Source organism: Salvia splendens, chromosome 15 (assembly GCF_004379255.2).
Source record: "Salvia splendens isolate huo1 chromosome 15, SspV2, whole genome shotgun sequence".
Classification (NCBI taxonomy): Eukaryota; Viridiplantae; Streptophyta; class Magnoliopsida; order Lamiales; family Lamiaceae; genus Salvia; species Salvia splendens.
The window spans coordinates 1,549,161-1,568,906 of NC_056046.1; the positions used below are offsets into that span (position 1 = coordinate 1,549,161).

Sequence of the window (19,746 nt, forward strand, 5' to 3'; positions counted from 1 at the left end):
CTATTTTTCGTAGACTAGTGGAGTAAATAAGAATAAATAGATTGACAATAGATGGATAGAGAGAAGGCTAGTATCAAACTGTGGGTGGTATAAATGACAAAAAAGTTATGCAAATACTTGATTTACAGAAAATCTGTTTGCACTGTGCTGGATGGATTACACTCCACTAACACAAAAACTGGTAATTGAGGATCAAAAGGTTGAACACCTCAAGTTTCTGTTATGAAATTAATCCAAGAGAGCATAGTCAGCATCAGATTCCTGCAGCAGTGAGTGATTTTTGGATTTTGGATTTTGGATGTACATGTTATTACTAAATCACCTAAAATCAGTTTCCGCTAAACTTCGTCTCTCACCCCGAGCACGTTCTCAGCTTCCCGTTTCTCAGCCTGCAGCACAAAACCATCACCATCACCCTCACCATCACACCTCTATGAAAATATAAGAAAAAAGAGTTCAAAAAGTACCAAAACGCGTCCTTCTTCTCTTGTGCTAGTAGTTCTTCAAATGATATATCGCAGAAGCTGGCGTCTTGACTCTCTTCAGGGCTGCTGGACTTTGCTTTCGTCTCCATACACGCGCTGATTTCTAGCATCTTTCAAGATGAGGAGATATCAGAAAAATCGTACCCTCCATCCAATGGCCGGATAATATAAAGTAACACGTACCTTCTTGTATGCGGGAGAGACCTTAAGCTGCTGTTGAAGCCAGTTATAGACGAAAGCGTCCTCTTCTAGTCTCTTCTGCTCTAGTTCTAGCTTGTATATCTATGCATGACAAAAGATATCGAGATTCAGTAGATGAAAATATGACTTAAGACTCGAGAGTACTTTTCCTGCACCTGTTGACGGAGGCGGTCAAAGGAGGATCTGTCGGCCTTAAACAGTATGGCCTTGGTGATTGTGAATCTCCTCTTTATGACTTCGGATCTGATGTTTGGGAACATACAGTTTAAGAAACTTAATTTAACTCATAATTTAAAGGTATACAACAAACGTACTTGCTTTGCAGCTCGTTTCTCGCTTCAACCAGGCAATTGGCAAATTGTCCAACCTTCAACATAAAAAAGTAACACAGAATACTCAAGTTTTCAGTATCTAATTTTGGAAAACATCAAATGTGCCAAGTGCTAGAAATTTTTCGCAGCATCAAATAGATTCGAGGCCACATATTGAAGGGATTGTTAGATAATATAGAAGCCAAAAAAATGTTTAAATACCAAGGTGTTTAACTACTGCACAATTTCAAGTTTCTGTCACAATATTCACAACACCCCTCCTAATATTCAATCAGATCATATTCCTCAAGAAATGAAATTAGCTTCTACCTTTCTTACATCCTAAAATTTGCACTGTTGACTAAATACAATAAAGTCTATAAAATACTTCAAGAAGAGATCTTAAGCAGTATGACTACTTTTCAGCCTGTTTTTTCCTTCCACCGTTATCACGGTGTTCTAATCTATTTGATCTGCAGTGCAGCCATAATTGCTTCTAAAACCAGTCCTTTATGATATCTCAAGATGTCGTGCCTGCGAATATTGACATCTACTCTTCAATCGCCTTGTTCTATACATCATGAATCAGTTGAAGCGTATACTAGAAACATAAAAGCATTTAGAAGGATAACAAAGTCGAAACTAGCAACGTGCAGAGATTCTTCCCTGAACTTTCATCTACTCCGATTAATCTGTTAAGTCCCTAATATTTTCATGAAAGTGACTAACATTACACTACAGCTGCTTAACTACAACACAGCAGCAAGAAGGCATCATGTTATGAGTCACCTGAGGTCATGTAAAGCTTTCAGGCGAGCGAAGAACTCAACGCCCCTTATCAAATACCACAGTTATAAACAGCACAAAATCTTGATAGGTTTCAGCAACAAAACCATTGTTTCAGCTTTAACTAGATAAAACCCAAACAAATGGGCCCCAAATCAAGAAACCAACTACCAACAAATTATATGTATCTATAATTCTATATAGTCTCATTTCCCAAATTCAAACCTATCTGAAGGTGCACACAGCCTCAATAGTCTTAGTTCAAGTACAGTATACTTTCAGTCAAACTAACATTATCTTCAAACACTAAGGGCATTTCTAAATAGCCTAAAGCATTAAATAAGAGAGTGAGCCTTTGAATTCATTTACAAATCACAATCAACTAATATAAAAAATGGGTGTAAATTGAAAAAGACCTGATCAAGAGTCAATCCATTTGATCCATGAGACTTGACAAGCTGATCATACTGCTGCTTGATCTTCCTCTGCGTAGCACTACAAGACTTTGTGAAAGGATACAAACACACCAACTCCTCCTTCCCTTTCCTCCCCTCCTCCTCCTCACTCGGCCCGGCCTTCTTCTTCCTGGCCCGCTTCTTCCTCCTCTTCTTATCCTCCCTGCCCGGCCCGCTCTCCTCACCCGGGCCCTCACCAGCATCCTCAAAAAGGGCCTCCCATTTCGGCGAGCTCGGCGGCAAGATCTCGAGAAGCAGGGACCGGGCCAAACTCCCCGGGTCGGGCTCTCGGCCCGTTTCCTGATTCGTCTTCTCGGCGGCGTTTTCGGATAAAGATTGGATTTTTACAGAGCCCTCTTCCCCCTTTCCGCCATTGCTGCTGCTGAGATTCTTGAAGATTGTGTAGAGGGTGAAGACGAGGATGGAGAGAGTGAGGAGGAGGAAGAAGGAGAGGCAGGAGGACATTGTAACGCGGAAGATTGAAGCTTGCTGCGGCGAATTGTGAGGGGTGATTAGGAGAAGAAGTGGGGTGGCCGCCATGGAGTAAGAGAAAGAGAAAGTGGTGCGTTTTCTCACTGTGTGTTCGTGTGTTTTTATGAAGGATATTATTTTTATAATAAAAAGTGGATTTAGGATTTTGCAATTTGAATCAGGTGAACTGAAACCGCTGGGAGAGGATCCCCTGCTGTGCACAAATCACAGCAGGGCCTGCTGCCCCTCACACCACCATTTTTTATAATTTTTTTTATAAAAAAAAATTAAAAATTTAATATTTTTTAAATAGTTTGTGAGGGGCAGCAGGGCCCTGCTGTGATTTGTGCACAGCAGGGCCCTGCTGTGATTTGTGCACAGCAGGGGATCCTCTCCCGAAACCGCTTCTTCTGAATCAGTTTTTCTTTTTTGTTTGTATTTAGTTTTTGCTTTTTCTAACTCTTCCAACTATATTTTTTTAGTAAAATAGAAAATAGTTCTTGAACTATGAGTTTATCTAGCCTATAGTCATTAAACTTTAAAAATATCGTCAGACATCCATGGACCAAGGATTTGTCTCGAAATTGATATTTTTTGTCATTTTTTGATACGAAAATACCATTTTGGAGTTTGGGCAATTTGGTCTTTTTACACTTTTAACATTTTAAATAAAAATTTATTGATATTTAAAAATCTAAATTTAAAATTTAATTTTATAAAATTAAATCTAATATTGAAATAAAGCAACCAAGTGAAGGATGGCAAAAGGGAAGAAAAATGATAATTTTGAAATAATATCAGATTTAGTACATCGCTGAAATAATATCAGATTTAAAATGTTAAAAGTGTAAAAAACTCAAATTGCTCAAACCCTCAAAAGGGTATTTTCGTATCAGAAAATGGCCAAATGACCAATTTCGAGATAAACCTTTAGTCCAGAGATGTTTGACGATATTTTTAAAGTCCAAAGATTATGACCGAGATAAACCCATAATCCGGGGACCATTTTTGAAGTTCACTCTTTTTTGTTTTGTTCTAGGTTTAGAAATGAGATTATTTAAGAAGTAAATTATTGAAAAATTAAAATTTTGAATAATTTTGGGTCGATTTGATTCTGTATAATTAAAAATTAACAGAAGACACCATAAAGTTTTGGTTTCTCAACAATTATCCCGTGATTGTTTTGGTGAAATTAAATCTGATATAACACTTAGAAAGTTATACGTGAACGTCACTACCAGTGAGTATCTATATCTAATGAAATGACGTCGTTTAAATATGTAGATGACTATATTTTCACCATAAAAATATTACTACTAATATATGCAAACCTATTTTTTCCGTATGATTTTTAATATTGTGGGGTATACTAAAATTAGTGATTTTTTAGGTAATTTATCCTTATTTATCATTTGTGAAGATTATTTGAATTCTTAGAAAAGGAAGCTCAAGGTTAGGTTTTCAATTCTTGAAAATGGGAGCTCAAGGTTTTATTCATATTGACCTAAGGTTTTATTAGGTTTTGTCATTTGTGGAAAAAATGAGATTCCTTTCTTCCAGAATGATTTGGATATATAAGGAAATCTTGGAAATCGGGCATCATAACATTTCTAATTAAGCTTTAAAAGTATTTATATTTATTCATTTATTGTGCTTTGGATTGTGTGCTTGAAGAGTAAGTGTTTTGACCATATAGCAATTACATTACTAAATGTGTATTATTTGCATTTAAGAAGCTTACATTTTGTTGCAAATCATTGCAATTTGTGTTCCAAATTTGTCATGGATTTTTGGTTGGCGACAAAAAGGGGGTTAATTTTTAAAAAAAAACAAATTAATTACGCCAATATCTTGTGTGGTTGATTTATTATTGGTGGTCTGATTTTCATTTAATCAGCCTAATTCTAATAATTGGGAAAAAATTAAAATAAAAATCCATTCATCCTTTTATATGTGGAATGCGGTTTTTTATTGCATACCTCATTGTTGTATTTGAAAATGGTACTACTCCCTCCCTCTCATGTTACTCGCACTTTTCATTTTAGGTCGTAAATTTGGGATTGATTTTTTAGTATAATTAAATTAAAATTTTAAATGTAATGAGACATCACTTAATAAATGAGCTCTTTAACTTAATCTAACATATTAATTAAATGCATTTATTCTAACTTAAACTATAAATAGTGTAAGGAGTTTGTGACGAGCCGAAAAGCAATAGTGCAAGTAACATGGAACGGAGAGAGTATTACCTAACTCCCATATTTTGCTAATTTGCAGGCTGCCTACTAATATTTGTTTGATCTAAATTAAAAAATGTATTAACATTATTATAGATATTGTATGTTGGTATTCTTTCATTTCTTTTCCCATCATATTACAGTTTTGGAAATATATTGCCTAATGAATTAAAGAATTTGGTAAATATCATTAGACCTTCCTATACATCTTAGTTTTTGGTCAATTCAGCTTTTACTCACAAAACAAATGCTATATTTTTCATGCTACAATGATGCTTCTTCTTAGAGTTATTTGCCTATAAATCACAAACTATCTCGCACTCTTCAAAATTTAATAACAACACACGAAGTTTTAAAAAGCCTCATATGACCAAATTTGCTTTATCAGTATTTCATTTTTTTAGTTTCATAGACTCAAGATTACGTCGTTTAATAATTCACATTGTAACAGTAATGCGTGTGTGCATCGATATTCATCAACATTACCAAAATTTTAAATATGTGTGCTAACTCAACATCGCATTTGTTTGAGAAAAAATCATGAAGAATTATTAGAAACATTATGATTTATCATTCAAATTTTGAAAAATATGGAAAAGACTAAATTTTAATACATACACAATTAACCCTTGTTTTTATGTTGATTATTAATAATGAAAGATCAATTTTACATATTTTTTTTATCACCCCCTATTTTCCTGGCATTAAATCTAAATTAGCTCAATCTTGATTTGATGTACTATAGCAACAATGTATACTAATTGATCCTCTTAACTCAACACAAGATAATCCAAAAGCCAAGAAATCAAAATCAACAAACAACATTTTATCATCAAATCTTGATACTTGCAAAAGCATTTCTAACAAATTGATTTCTTCAACATGAGAAATACTACAATCTCACAAGTCATGAGACTGCACATGGACTCATTTCGTCGCCGTGATGTGCCTTACAACGCAACGATGCACGATGAACAATAACGAAAACTCTATCTATATATACACGTTCTTCGGTCGAATCATCTTTTAAATCTACTGTGATTTTGGACTTAGATGGTGTGTGTTGCAAGTATGTACAACTTCAACCCAAAATTAACTGTGGTGTAGGAGTACCTGCGTCGAAAGAAATAAACGAGCGCCTCTCATCAGCTGCAGATGGCCTCGACTGAGAGTTTCTTCATCACATTGTTGGCTGACGCAGTACTGTAAAGAGAAGGGGGAGGCCGAAATCAGACACGATGAGAGACGGTCATAAAACGCAGAAAGAGGTAAATGTGTGTTAGATAATGTAAGGTAATAATACCCTCTCAAAAACGTCGTAGGAATGGAATGCGTGGCAGCTCCCCTGTTGGAAGTTTCCACAGGTACCTTCGGGTGTTCCAAAGCTAGATGGATGAGATCTTCTGACCTGAAGCACATGAGAGGTGAGCTTTCGGCCTCAATGGTTTGTCGACTTTCCAATAAGACCGCAGCTCCCAGTTCACTAAGGTCGGCTGCCATTCAAATATATCAGAGCATACACTTGCTACTTCCCTCTTCACGAGAGTGATCCCGTAAGGATTTCCTCCCCATTCTTCAAACACAACCAACAAATTTCCCGATGGACAGAGCCAGGAGCGAGGAACTTGATACCTACAACATAAAAATCCGAGCTTTATCAAATTCGTCCTCTTATCTGAGTGAAAGAGGAGTAAATTGATTCGCATTACCATCTCTGAGAAGCTTCACTGCAGTTGGTTAGGCATTTTTTCTCGTTGAACCCACCCGTATAATTGCAGGGCGCGCAGCCATTAGACGCTTTGTACTGGGTCCAGTAGCGCCCGATGCTTTGACCATTTATCCACACCTGACCTTTACTCATGGTGCTCGTCTCCTTCTGGAGCATTGAAAGTAGTCTGGAAAATGAAGAGAAAAAATATTGCTTATATTTACACCAAAACTTAATGATAAAGCGAAATAACTATAAAGCTGAACTCAGCCATTAATATACATCATTCTTATGCTTGTTTTGTTGTATAGAGAAATAATTGATTGAAATACATTTACCTTGTACCACGTCAGCGGTTGCCTTTCACTGACGAGTGATCCTTCAATCCATTCTACAGAAGAGCTTCCACTGAGTGAGTGAAGGCTAAGAGATTCTCCTTCTAGACCGACCTGTCCAGAATGAGGTCGAGTTAACAAACAGGAAATGCAGAATGCAGGGAGGGAAAGGGGATAAGTAGTACACGGGTTTTGTAAACTAACCGTATAAGACCATTTTTGCCATGTTAAGTCTCTTATCCTCTCATTAAGACCAGTGAGTGAAACAGGACCAAGAACTCCGGCCTTCCATGTTTCAAAATGTGGGCCGATATTCTGCGCTTATGCAAATGAAGATGTGTTAACAAGAATCAAAAGAAAAGGCTTCCATGTAGGCATGAGAACCGGAGAAGAGATAGAAAACGTACCGGGAGACCAACAGCAATGCTCAGTAGCGAGATTTGGTTTACTCCGGCTTTTAGAGGCACACTGTCACTAAAGGTTAATCTGGGATCTTCTAGACTTCCATAGGCAGTTCCTGTGAGAAATCATGTCCAAAGTGGTAATCAAAAACAGTTTCTTGTTGTCGCCAGAATGCTTTGTGGTGACTGTTACATCGAACGAGATTTACAACACTTAATCTGAAACGGAATAGGCCATGTCTTCAACTGGCTGGTACGGAACTGGACCTCCGAATTCAGTAAACCTAGGAACGATATTGCAAGACTTATAATCCTGTTATATATTTCGCTCAAAATAAATCAGTTTCGGTGAGTACCATCCAGTCCATGCTTCAGTCCACATCTTCGGTTTATAAGCTTTATTGGGTGAGAAGTAATCACAGTAGTAACCATTGCAAGTATTAATCTGAAAAGGCAAAGTATAAAGCAAACTCAAAGCCTGTAGAGCTGATATAAAGATAGAAACCTTTGGATTATACAAATAATTCCTTCAAAAATAGGAGTGATGGTTGAAAGTTGAGCATGCTAATCTTATAATCAAGAAGGATATGCACATTATTAAAGCAAGAGGCATGATTCCATACTTCTGTGATTATTTAATTGAAGACAACCAGCAGATTGGCATCATGGCATGATAGAATAACGAAGTGAACCCATGTGCAAGAGTGACAAGATCTCAAACAAGATTGATCACTATGAATGGGGACAAAAAACTGTACAAGCCCACTACTGAAACTCAGATGAGAAAAAGGAGCAATACTAACAATTGGGTCGGGGGCATCGTCCTGCTTGCACATGATCCACGGGACACCGGTGCCGAGATCCACAGCCATTTTGGCCGCCCATTCCGTGTAAGCCACAGCTGGTGCACCTAGCTCGTATTCCATCGGTCCATACTCATTTTCAATCTATCACAAAGAACGCATTTTTAGAAAGGAAAGAAAATTAATGCTTTAGATATTTTCTTGATGGCATTTTGACTACCTGAGATAGTATGATCAGACCGCCCTGAGTTTCGTACAGCTTTTCGGCTTTCATCATGTCCACGATCATGGTTGTGAACTTTTGCATAGCAGCCTTTTGTCAACAAGCCATTTCAGAATACACAAACAAGAAAGCCTATTAAAAAGGGTTCTGAAATATCAATCTATGGAACAAAACCTTCAAATGTCAAAATCAGTTTCAAACCTTAAAAGGCTCATTATCTGTCCTGAAACTAATGCCTGGGACATACTTCAACCAAACAGGGAAACCCCTGAAAATAGGAACAGCAAGCAAACAAACAAAACTTCAAAAATCATGCAAGAAAATCACACATTTTTAGAGTATATCCTCAGCTTGTTTAGCATCATTACCCAAAATTCCACTCAGCACAAGCATAAGGGCCAATTCTGAGATGGACATAAAGCCCAGCTTCCTTAATCAGCTTAATAAACTTCACTAAATCATACCTCTCCTCAAAAAATATACACTGAGAAAATCAGAAAATATACCAAAACTTAAACACACACACACACACACACACATATACCAAATTTCAGCTCCTTGAGTTTTGGAAATGCAACAATAACATCATCAGATGAAGATTCTATTCCTAAAAACTCTTGTCCGACAAACATCAACTGCTTCACACTCCAAATATAGTATTAAATGTGATGCTATGCTTTGATTAAAGAGATGTTAGTGTATCGCTAACTCAGCTCTGAGCGTTTAGTGAAGTTGTTAGTTAATTTCTTTGAAGTGCGTTTCTTCTCTATGCATAGTTTCTTTTCTTCCATTTACCTATTTTCTTCATTCTTCTTTCTTTTTCAACACGAAGCAGAAATGGATCATTTAATATTTATATTTAAGCAATCGAGTTTCACTCCATGTATCAGAGTTTGAGTAGCTTTACTAAATAGGAGTATATTATTTACGCAATTAAAAAAAGCCAAATGATTATGTCACTAAAAACAAAACCTAAACCTTGGAGACCACAAAATGATCACTCAAAGGCCGGACCTCATTAAAACCTCCATGGTGAAAAAACCCAGAGGGAAAAACACCATGAAGGAAAAAGAGTATCCGTCTAATAAAAATTTAGGGGTAAAGAAGAAAAATACATATTAGAATCCCAAATTCAATCTCAAAAAAGGTAAACAAATAAAAAGACATAAATATCTGCATTAGACCTATAGGCGAAGGAGAAGTTGAAGTTGGGGATTATGTTGGGATATGGATCTCAAAGCTGAACCTTCCCCATCCTCTCCGTATGTTTTTACTAGCTCTGATGAACCTCTGGTTTCCAACAACAGCAAAGACGAGGAGACCTTGCGTAGCAGGCGAAGCGGCAGCTTCTTCAAACTCTTACACCAAAAGATAGACAAGCGTGTGAGACATGGCATGATGGAGATGGCCGCAGATTCTTCTTCCTCTTCCTCTGTTATGTCTTCCCACTCCTCCCATTCATAGCAGAACATAAATACTAGTTTCTTGAGTTTAGGAAATGCAACAACATCAGATGAAGATTCTATTCCTAAAAACTCCCTTCCAACCATCTTCAATTCCCTTGCACTCTCTATACAGAGAAATTCCAAGAAAGGTAGTTTCCCCATAGCCGGCAATGATGACACCTCACTCAAAAAACGCAAACGGATCTGTTTTATAAAGTTGAGGGGCGATGACATCCAATGCGGAAGTCTGGCGCCCTTATATCCAATGATTGCCAATTCTTTCAACTTGTAATGGGGCACGAGAGCTTCTACTACCTCTATCCACATTGCTGCTGATGATGACTGCTCCGTTTCATTCATCGTAACCTCGAAAGATAGTTCGAGTGTTTCGAGTTTTTGAAGGAGTGTCTTCAATTGTTCCTGTCGAGCATCTTCAACCAATTCCACCATTTCACTCATACTACTCAAGTAGATTTTGAAATATAGAGATCCAATAAGATGATGGTGTAAATTTTTCAGAAAACCAAACTTGTTGTATTGGCTTCCTATTTTCAATTCGCAGAGTTTCAATGTGCAGAGATTACTCAACTCACCTAATGCTTGAGGCAGATAGTTGATATCAGTTCCTTCAATCTCCAAGGTTTGCAGTTCAACCAAACTACAAATGCTATCAGGTAACTCTACTACCTGATTATAACTTAAGTTAAGTCGTCTTAAATGAACCAAATTCCCAATTTCTCGTGGAATCTCTTTTAGATAGCAGTGTGCTAAGGAAAGAGTTCGCAATTCAACCAAACTGCCCATGCTCTCTGGTAACTCCTTTAATTCTGTATTCCAACTCAAGTCAAGTCGTCTTAACTGCACCAAATTCCCTATTTGTTGTGGAATCACTTCTAGAGAGCAACTTTCTAAGGAAAGAGTTCGCAATTCAACCAATTTACACATGCTATCCGGTAACTGCTTTAATTCTCCATTCTTACTTAAGTCAACTCGTCTTAACTGATTCAAACTCCCAATTTGTTGTGGTATCTCTGTCAGCTCGCACGATGATAAGCGAAGAGATTGCAAGAAATAAAGCATGCATATGATTTCGAGGTCATCCTTTGATAATGTAATCCAACTAATATCCAACCATCTCAAGTGAATCAGCGTTTCCATTCCCATCGGACGGCTACTCTCAATTCTTAACACCCTAACACTTTTCATGCAATCACAAACTTTACAACTTCTATCTCTTTCAAAATCAGGAGTTATGTAGTAGATACAAGATAGACTCCGATATTCTTGCACATGAGAAACCAATGAAGAATCACAAACTTGACAACTTCTCTCCTTGTCATCATTCTTCCTAAGAGACAGAGCAAAATCATGTACTATATCATGCATTTTACACCATTCTATCTGCTCCCCCGACTCACTTTTTTCAATGTCTTGAAACAAACTACGCATTGCTAAATTCTTCAAGTTCTCTCGCCCTTTGAGCTCCAGTGCATCGTTTCCACTATCCGAGCCTAGATAACCTTGCGCCATCCACTCTTCTATCAGGGTCTCCGCACCAATTCGGTAATCTTTAGGATAGACGGCACAATATGAAAAACAACGCTTAAGAGTCGGGGACAATTCATTGTAGCTTAAAACCAAATGAGGAAAAAGATCTAATTTGGCATTCTCCAATTGCCATATTTCACTCTTCTCTACATGTTCCCACCCTTCCAAATCCTTGAACTGCAGAAGTCTTCCTAAAACAACTGCAGCCAGAGGCAATCCATTGCACTTGCTAGCTATTTTCTTGCCAACATCCTCAAACTTTCCACATTCCTTCTCACTCTTTCCTTGAAGAGATGTGTCGCGCAATAAAGACCAACATTCTTCTTCACTAAGCTTATTTGGGTGATACATATCATCGTCTAAGGTACGAAACATCTTAGCCACCGTTTCCTTTCTCGTTGTCACAAGAATTTTACTACCTACCGCACCACATTGGAGACTGATTTTAAGGGGCTCCCATTTTTTATTGTCGTCTGTCCAAACATCGTCAAGGACAAGAAGAAACTTTTTCCCTGAAACGGAAGCTTTTACTTTTTGTAATACTAATTCTAATTGGTTGGTATTTGGAGGAATTGTTTCAGTTCCCACACTTTCAACTATATTTTTTGCAACTACGGTGGCAATAAAGGGATCAGAAACACACACCCAAATTTTTAACCAATCTTTCTCAAAATGAGGATGGTTAAAAATAAGTTGAGCAAGTGTCGTCTTCCCAAGTCCTCCCGTCCCAACTATAGACAGAATTTGGGTATCATCACCATTAACCATCATATTCTTCACTATGTCATCCCTTTTCTTATATATGTCCAACCCATAAACATTCTTCAAGTCAATTAAAGATGTGGTTGGTTCTTGTTGAGACTCGGGCACCGGCACTGGATCAGTTGCAGGCGGAGAGATGACAAAATTAAATTCATTTCTCTCTTTGTAAATCTGATCAAGCGTGGCGTTCACATGTTCTATTTTCTTGGCAATATCACGACGAAAAGAAATGTCCTTGAAACATAAACATGAAGATGGGATGAAGGAGCAGCCTCTCTTTTGCACAGGCTCAGGCTCAGGCTCAGCAAAATCTTCCAACTTATGTTTGAGAAGAGAGTAGTTCCATTCATCCAAAATGTCGTCCATCTCATAAGTCGTGTTTTCGAGCTCCTTCAACCAACTTTTGACGATTGGATCATTCATTGCTTTCTTTTCTGCATCATCCAACACCATTCTGATCTTATCGAGCTTCTTGTAAAGATTGAGAAGCTCCTTCTTCACGCCTTTCACCAAATTGACTTCATACCGAATCTTATCTTCTAACATAGTTGCAATTCTCCCCACCACTTCTGAAACAATAGCATCCGCCATTTTCTCTTCAATCCAATATATTGGGCTGTATATGGGACAAACATTCAGTTCTTTTTTCGTTTTATTTAATAAAATTGAATTCATATGTTTTCTTGCTTTTTCATTTTTGACGAATTCGGCAACGCAACATTTTCTCGATGGTCCGAAAGTTATGTTACAAAAAAAACAGAAAAAAATAAATGGATCGACGGAGAAGATTCCGAGTATCAACATTTTGAACATTGGATTGATGCTCAAGATTGGAGTGCAAAAGTGGATCAAGATCTGAGTCAACAATAAAAGATTTCGGATCTACAAGCTCAAAGAAGAAGCAAAATGGCAAGTACGACAATATTGCAAATGGATTGAGATTTAGAGAATCAGCCTCACATGAAGAACCATGTCAGGACGAAGATCTAAATACTAAAGTTACAGAAGCTACAAAAGCAACTGAACATGAGGAGGAGGAGGAGGAGGATAAAGTCAGTGTGAAGGGGGAGTATTCAAAGTAAAAACTCCTCCGACTTAGAAGAAATTATGCATTAGGCCTTGTGTTTTGAGGTGACCACAAGGTGTTGTGGTCTAGTTTGTGTACACCATTCATAGTAAAAGTTTCTTGAAACAGACAAATATCGACAGAGGGCAAAATGCCTCATGCGCAACTCTAGGAGTCGAGTCGGGTCGAGTCGGGTCGGGTTATTAAAAAAAAATTCACAATTCTTTTGTCGACAATTAGAGATAAATAATTTGGTTAGATGGAGAAGCGTCGGCTTCGATTTGATCTAGGCTACTGTGGTGGCCGTGGTTCAGAGATTTTAATTTGGACTAAAGTATTAAGTTACGTTATAATTTAGAAATTTAATTAATTGGTTAATTAAGCTGACTATTCACAAACCAAAAAATTTAGAACCGGAACCATAACTGGACAAAATACGGTAATTATGGTTCAATTGTCAACGTGGCAACAAACATACTATAATTAGAATGAAATACACAAATAGTCTCTAATTTTTGAAGTACGAACATACATAGTCTCTGGTTTTTTTTTTGATAGCCTTTTTTTAGTATCTGAAAATTACATTTAAATTATAAATTTATACAAAGAAAATTTGCCTTTCCTCTTTTTGAATGAATGCAATTATGCAAGACAAGTGATAAAATCCTACTTAGATAATTAGTTGGTATTATTTCGTTTATAGATTTTTATTGATAAAATCCTACTTAGATAATTAGCTTTGATTTTTATAAATTTTGTGAAATTAAAAATGTGAACAACATTTTGTGATGTATTAGAATCAAACCAAATATATAAATCGAAACGAACAACGCTAAACATGCGTGAAAGGATAGTGGTATTCGCATAAGGAGCCTGCATACATTAATTATGTTTTATTGAACTAAAATAGTAGCAGTAGTAATAAAAATAAAGTTTGAGGTTATCTAGATTGAATAAACAAGGGCTTTTTTGGCACCTAATCGAAAATTTATAAAACAGTATTTTTTTAAATTAGAGCATCATTAGTGATTAATCATATTTTATTAACTTCATTCTGGTTTTTAAATGACTTTATTGGAGGTATGAACGTTGTGTTTATAATTTAATTTAACCAAAACTAATTTATTAAACCCTAATAATAATATTAATAATTTGAGATTAGCTGGAATGAACAATGAGTTTTTGGCACTTACTCGGAAATTTCAAATTTCAGAGAAAGTTCCATCTACCAACTCATTAACTTTAATTTAATAATAAAAAAAAACTCATTAACATTAATTTATTCAAGATCATGACAGATTAATTAGATCATATTTATTCAATTTCTACGCCAAAAATTAATGTCGATCACGTGATCGCATGTTTCAATGTAATTTTCAAACTAAAATTGAATCACAAATCTAATTTTGAAACTAAAATCTGCAAAAAAATCGAATTTGTTCAACTTGTCCAGTTAAGATTCCAAAAATCAATAATAATAATAAAAAAACGTTAGACAACTGGTTCTATCTTATTTTCATTTTCATCATGTCTGACTATGCTCTCCCAGAGTGGACTTCCAACAACATTTGAACTAAATATTTAAGTTTTTCTTGGTTATAAAGCCCATACAAGATTGATTGGTCTTCAAAGAACGGCCCATTTCTAGGATTTGGGCCTGCAAACAAACAAAATTAGTTCAATTATTCGCTTATTCAATAATCGAGTCCCTTGCATTCATTCAATTATAAATATAAATTTAAAACCACTATGATGATCTATTGATTCAACGCCAATTCTACGGTAGCATCCTTTTCTAATTTATTACTCCACATGTAGGTTATAAAATTATTTAAATATTTACTGTCTCTTTATTAGATAAAAATTGATTAATAGAGTTGATAAATTCAAACTAGGATATAGTATAATATTATTAAATTTAATTTTTGAAATAAAGATTATTATAATATGACAATTTCTATTTTTGTGATAATTAATATATTAGAATAATTAATTTAGCAGTGGGAGACTGTGAGACCAATAATAAGAGTGGCGAATCTAGGGGGCGGCCGACCACCCGACTGCCAGGAAAGCCTAGTTTCCCATAGGTGTTGCCGGAAAATTTTGTTACTACCCTGCGATCTGCCGAACAATTTGCTTTTTGAAGAAGAAAATGTTTATAAATTTTATTCACGTAACTATAGAAAGGCCCAGTTAAGTTAAAAGCCTACATGTCAAGGGCTTTGTCTATAAGCCCATTGCCACAACAACAATCAATTAATAAAAATACACATCCTCTAAAAATAAAAATTTTGTTGACAACACATGTACAATATTGAAAATATATACAATATGTCAAAATATGTTGAAACCAGTGGACTGGCTAGTTGGTGATTTCGGGCTTAGCCCATAATCACCATCAACGGTTCCGAACCAGTGTTGGGTCTGGCTGGATAATTCGTTTTGATTCAGCAATGAATCACTACCATCAATCAAACCGTACCTAATTATCAAACTGTCCTCTATTTAAAACAGAGTTATCTGATCCAAAATAACTGAGTAAAATGTATGTTCTGATAATGTATTGTCTTATCTATGTTCTCAATCAAACTGTCCCTAAATATCTAACTAAACAACGACAAGCAAATTGAGTAACTAAAAAGCAATTTAGAACAATGAAAGACTGAAAAAGATAGCAGTGAGAGAGCACGACTGACCTGCGCAGCTTGTAGCTACTATGTATGGTTGTGCGATGGCAGGTGGTGACGAACGACGGTAGCCTCACGTTCCGCTTTGGAGTTGCTTTTTTGGGTGCCTTTCTAAGGTATAATCTTTGCGTTACACATTAACCCGGAATAAATTTGTAAACAAACATACTCCGAAATAGTAGTACAATAGTTTGGTAGTTTCAGTTTTAACCACTACAAAAAAAGCCGCTAAATAGTGACGGCGGCCGATAGCTCAACAACTAGTGACGACACTAATTACTTAGTGACAGAATACTCACTAATGCGAAGCAACCGCCTATGTTTTCCGTCACTGGGGTGTATTAGGAACTTTAGTGACGGAAAAGTCCATCCTTAATTTTTTTAGGGACAAGTTTATTATTAACGGATCTGCCGAAACTTTCTTTGTCACTGATCTGTTAAGTGAAGAAATTTCATTGAATAGTTAGTTTTTTTAGTGTTAACCATGCATCACTATCATCATATAAATACTATTATCACTGAATTATCCTACACTAATTACTATGCAAAACAACAATAATAAGCAATGTAATAACCAAAATTCTTGCACCTATACTAATATGGTTATACCTAATTAAGGCTCTAAATATAAATCTTTAATATTAGCACATTATTATTTGAACTTCAGTAGAAATAAAATTAAGAGCAATAAAGACTGAAAAGAGCAATGAGAGAGAGCGACATACCTTCACGGCTGCATTTTTTTAGGTAAAATCGTAATGTTAGGCAAATTTAGAAATTAAGGGCTGATTAAATAGGGACTCCGCCATCTACTTGAAAATATATAAACACAGTGGCAGCTGGGAAACAACTCATCAACATTAATTAATTAATTAATTAGAGCCTCATTACACATTAATTATACTTATATTGATCAAGTAGCCTATATAAATCAAATTCAACACATGCCCACATGTTTCAATTGTCAACGCTTTCATCATTAATACTAGTAAAGTATGCCTACTGCACAAATAAACCTCACTTAATAAATTTTAATTTTCTGGGATTATATATCATTTAATTTAATTTCGCGTAAATTTTATTACATTTTTTTGCTAGAGTGATATTTTTGAAGGCTAACAAAATCTCTAGAGGCCCAATTGTCCGTCAGGAAAACCATACCACAAATTGAAAGAGAAAAAGAGTGTCCATTATTATGCTTTTGTTTTTTGTTTTTTTTCATTATAAATGAGAATCTCTAGTTATTATTAGAATAGAAAATAATTGTCGGCCCTTTAATCATGAATACCTATATTGAATATATTTATTTATACTTAAAATGCAGGACATATATTTATTTATATCGAATTCCACTAAGACAATAAAAGAAAAAATATTTTTAGGAATGTAGTAAATTTCATTACAAATTTATTAACTTCATTCTAGTATTTAGTACAGTAATTAGTTAAATTTCCAAATTTAAGTAAAACCGAATGAACTTAAAATGATGGTTGCGTATTTTCGGAGGTATGATCGGTGAGTTTTAATAAATTAATAGAGTCAAAACTAATTCGAAAATAGTATTAATAGAGTTTGAGGGTTAGGTGTAATGAAGAACGAGTCTTTGGCACCAAGTCATCAACATTAATTAATTAATTAGAGCATCATTAGCATGTACTACTTACTAGTATTTCTCTATTGAACATATATAGGTTTATAACGTGCCAGCAACAACCTCATCAACTTTTAATTAACTAGAGAATCATTAATTAGACACTAATCATGTACTAGTATATTAATTTGGTGCTCCAAAAATAAAGTTAATCACATGCTCACATGTTATCTCAGTAATCAACCCTTTCATTCAAACGAAGTGGGGAGGGTTCATATGAGAACCTAACAAACTTGCAATAATGTATTCTATTCTTTCTATATATATATTTTTCATTTTGATGTGTGTCTCATTGGTTTTGTTGTATACTTTTTGTTTGTTTAGCTAAGCTAAAGGAATGTACTGTAATGGCGTCTTAATCGTCTTCAGGGGTTGTAATTATTAATTTATCTCTTGAATTGCTGCTCCTTTTTGTTTAAATTTATCGATTTTTGAGTGTGGTGTGTGACGTTTTCGAATTCCTTCAGATGTTCGTGCTATGACCCTAACTTGTGTGACAATGGTCAGTGAACATATTCGTGTTGAGCGCATATCAGGATTACGATTTTCTATATTGTCGCTCCTTCAGAGTAAAACAATGAGGTCATGGGCTGGGATCCCCTACTGTGCAAAATGCCCCAGCAGGAGACCCTATGGTGATCTACACCACAGAATAATTTCAGTATGGTTTTTTTCGTTTAATGAATGGTTTGGATAACCATAGCATCCTTTGTTGTGGCATTCATCCCCAAATCATATATACAATGAAAATTTTGGCTTGACATCACTTCCTAAACAATTCTTTTATTCAAGGCCAGTGGTCATCGATAATAGATGGTCTGGGTTCGCAGATTGGGCTGTAGTCGAGTTGGGCCAGCTTGTTGGGCCATAGATTAAGCCTATTTTCTGAAATAGATGAATGGGTCATGAAAATAGGCCACCTTTGGGCTGATTTATGGCATTATTTGTTCAATTTTGGATTATAAAATGCATAACTGTAGGCTGTAGCGTTATAAAAAAGCCTAATGTTTAATTATAAAAACTTAAAGGCACATATTCATTCATATATATATATACGTTCTATTTTACCCTCATTCCAATCTATCATACCAAAAATTATTTTAGTTTCGATCAAGGCCAAAATTGATGGCATGGCCTTTGGCGCCACCGCCACTGATTTTCAATGAGGCTTCGTGGTTTATTGCTATTGAAATTGTGTGGGCTCAATAACAGGGCCCATAAATTTGAGCTGTTTTTGCTATCTCTCATTAAATAAGATTCACATATATATAATATTGATTGGGCTTCCTAAGATAGCATAGTTCTGAGATTATGTCCAAAAAGAAGCCACATTTAAACTTTGTTTGATCAAATAAATTTTCAAAATTAAAAGTGGAGTATTTGTTTAGTGAACCGATCAAAATGATAAAACGAGACTTTTTTATTTACGGAATGAGTAATTTAATTAGAAGCAAAATGATGTCTTTTTCTCTACAAATCTGGAAATTGATTCAATGCTACTTTTGTAGGACTTAATTGGGTTCCATTAAGAATGAGATCATTAATCATAAATGGTGTCACTACAAAAAACATCAAAGTTACCGACGTAAATATCCGTCGGTAATTAATTTTTCGTCAGAGACCATGTTTACCGACAGAAACTTCCGTTTGTGTAAAGCTTGTCGGTAATATTTACCGCGAAATATAATCCGTCGTTAATTTTTCCCGAAAACGGAGAACGATCGTCGGTAATTTAACATTACATCCGTCGGTAATTAACGGAACTAATTCTGTCTTAGTTCTCAACGATTGTATCAAAGCTAACTTAATCTCTGCCTTCATTAGTTGCTTTTTGAATGTTGTTTTTAACATTCTCGAGTTTCACTTTGAATTTTATATGTTCATGCTATGTCCCCAACGTTTTCGGCAAAATGCGAAGAAGAAATTATTCAAATAAATTTATATGCCTTCTGCCCATTAACAGACTGAAATGCATCTGTGATTCATATTCAAGGAACATAATTTTGTTACGCGTACAATCAGTTCGACGAAATGTCCCAGAAGCATTTTGTGGATGAGTATTGTTTAATAAGGCCATACAACGTTTGTCGAAATGCCGACAAGAGTTTTCCCCTTTGGGCCGTTGATAAAGCCCAATTTTCCCCTTTCGGAGGTATAGAGTTTTGAGTCGC

General features: G+C 35.7%; 2 protein-coding genes and 1 pseudogene across 2 annotated transcripts; all 3 read right to left on the bottom strand.

Annotated features, from left to right (window-relative positions):
* Positions 1–68: 68 nt before the first annotated feature.
* LOC121767743 lies at positions 69–2,910 on the bottom strand. Its single transcript, XM_042164073.1, has 6 exons — positions 2,200–2,910; positions 1,001–1,053; positions 842–929; positions 669–767; positions 468–595; positions 69–389 (listed from the first exon to the last, which is right to left on the bottom strand). The coding sequence occupies exons 1-6, from the start codon at positions 2,776–2,778 to the stop codon at positions 353–355; spliced, it is 984 nt and encodes a 327-aa protein (XP_042020007.1). The 5' UTR covers positions 2,779–2,910; the 3' UTR covers positions 69–352.
* Positions 2,911–6,225: 3,315 nt separating this feature from the next.
* LOC121768601 lies at positions 6,226–9,447 on the bottom strand (annotated as a pseudogene).
* Positions 9,448–9,600: 153 nt separating this feature from the next.
* On the bottom strand, positions 9,601–16,668 carry LOC121768602 (putative disease resistance protein RGA4). The gene is made up of 3 exons (XM_042165131.1): positions 16,650–16,668; positions 15,934–16,035; positions 9,601–12,787 (listed from the first exon to the last, which is right to left on the bottom strand). Exon 3 carries the CDS (start codon positions 12,760–12,762, stop codon positions 9,601–9,603), a length of 3,162 nt encoding a protein of 1,053 aa, XP_042021065.1. The 5' UTR covers positions 12,763–12,787; positions 15,934–16,035; positions 16,650–16,668.
* Between the last annotated feature and the right edge of the window lie 3,078 nt (positions 16,669–19,746).

Bases quoted from the DNA above. Each gene is read 5' to 3' on its own strand.
- LOC121767743 (XM_042164073.1), bottom strand. From the start codon at position 2,778: ATGGCGGCCACCCCACTTCTTCTCCTAATCACCCCTCACAATTCGCCG. The intron at 1,054-2,199 runs GTCTTTTTCAAT...TTTATGTTGAAG, and splicing joins ATGGATTGACTCTTGATCAG to GTTGGACAATTTGCCAATTG. The intron at 596-668 runs GTACGTGTTACT...TCATCTTGAAAG, and splicing joins TCTCTCCCGCATACAAGAAG to ATGCTAGAAATCAGCGCGTG.
- LOC121768602 (XM_042165131.1), bottom strand. From the start codon at position 12,762: ATGGCGGATGCTATTGTTTCAGAAGTGGTGGGGAGAATTGCAACTATG.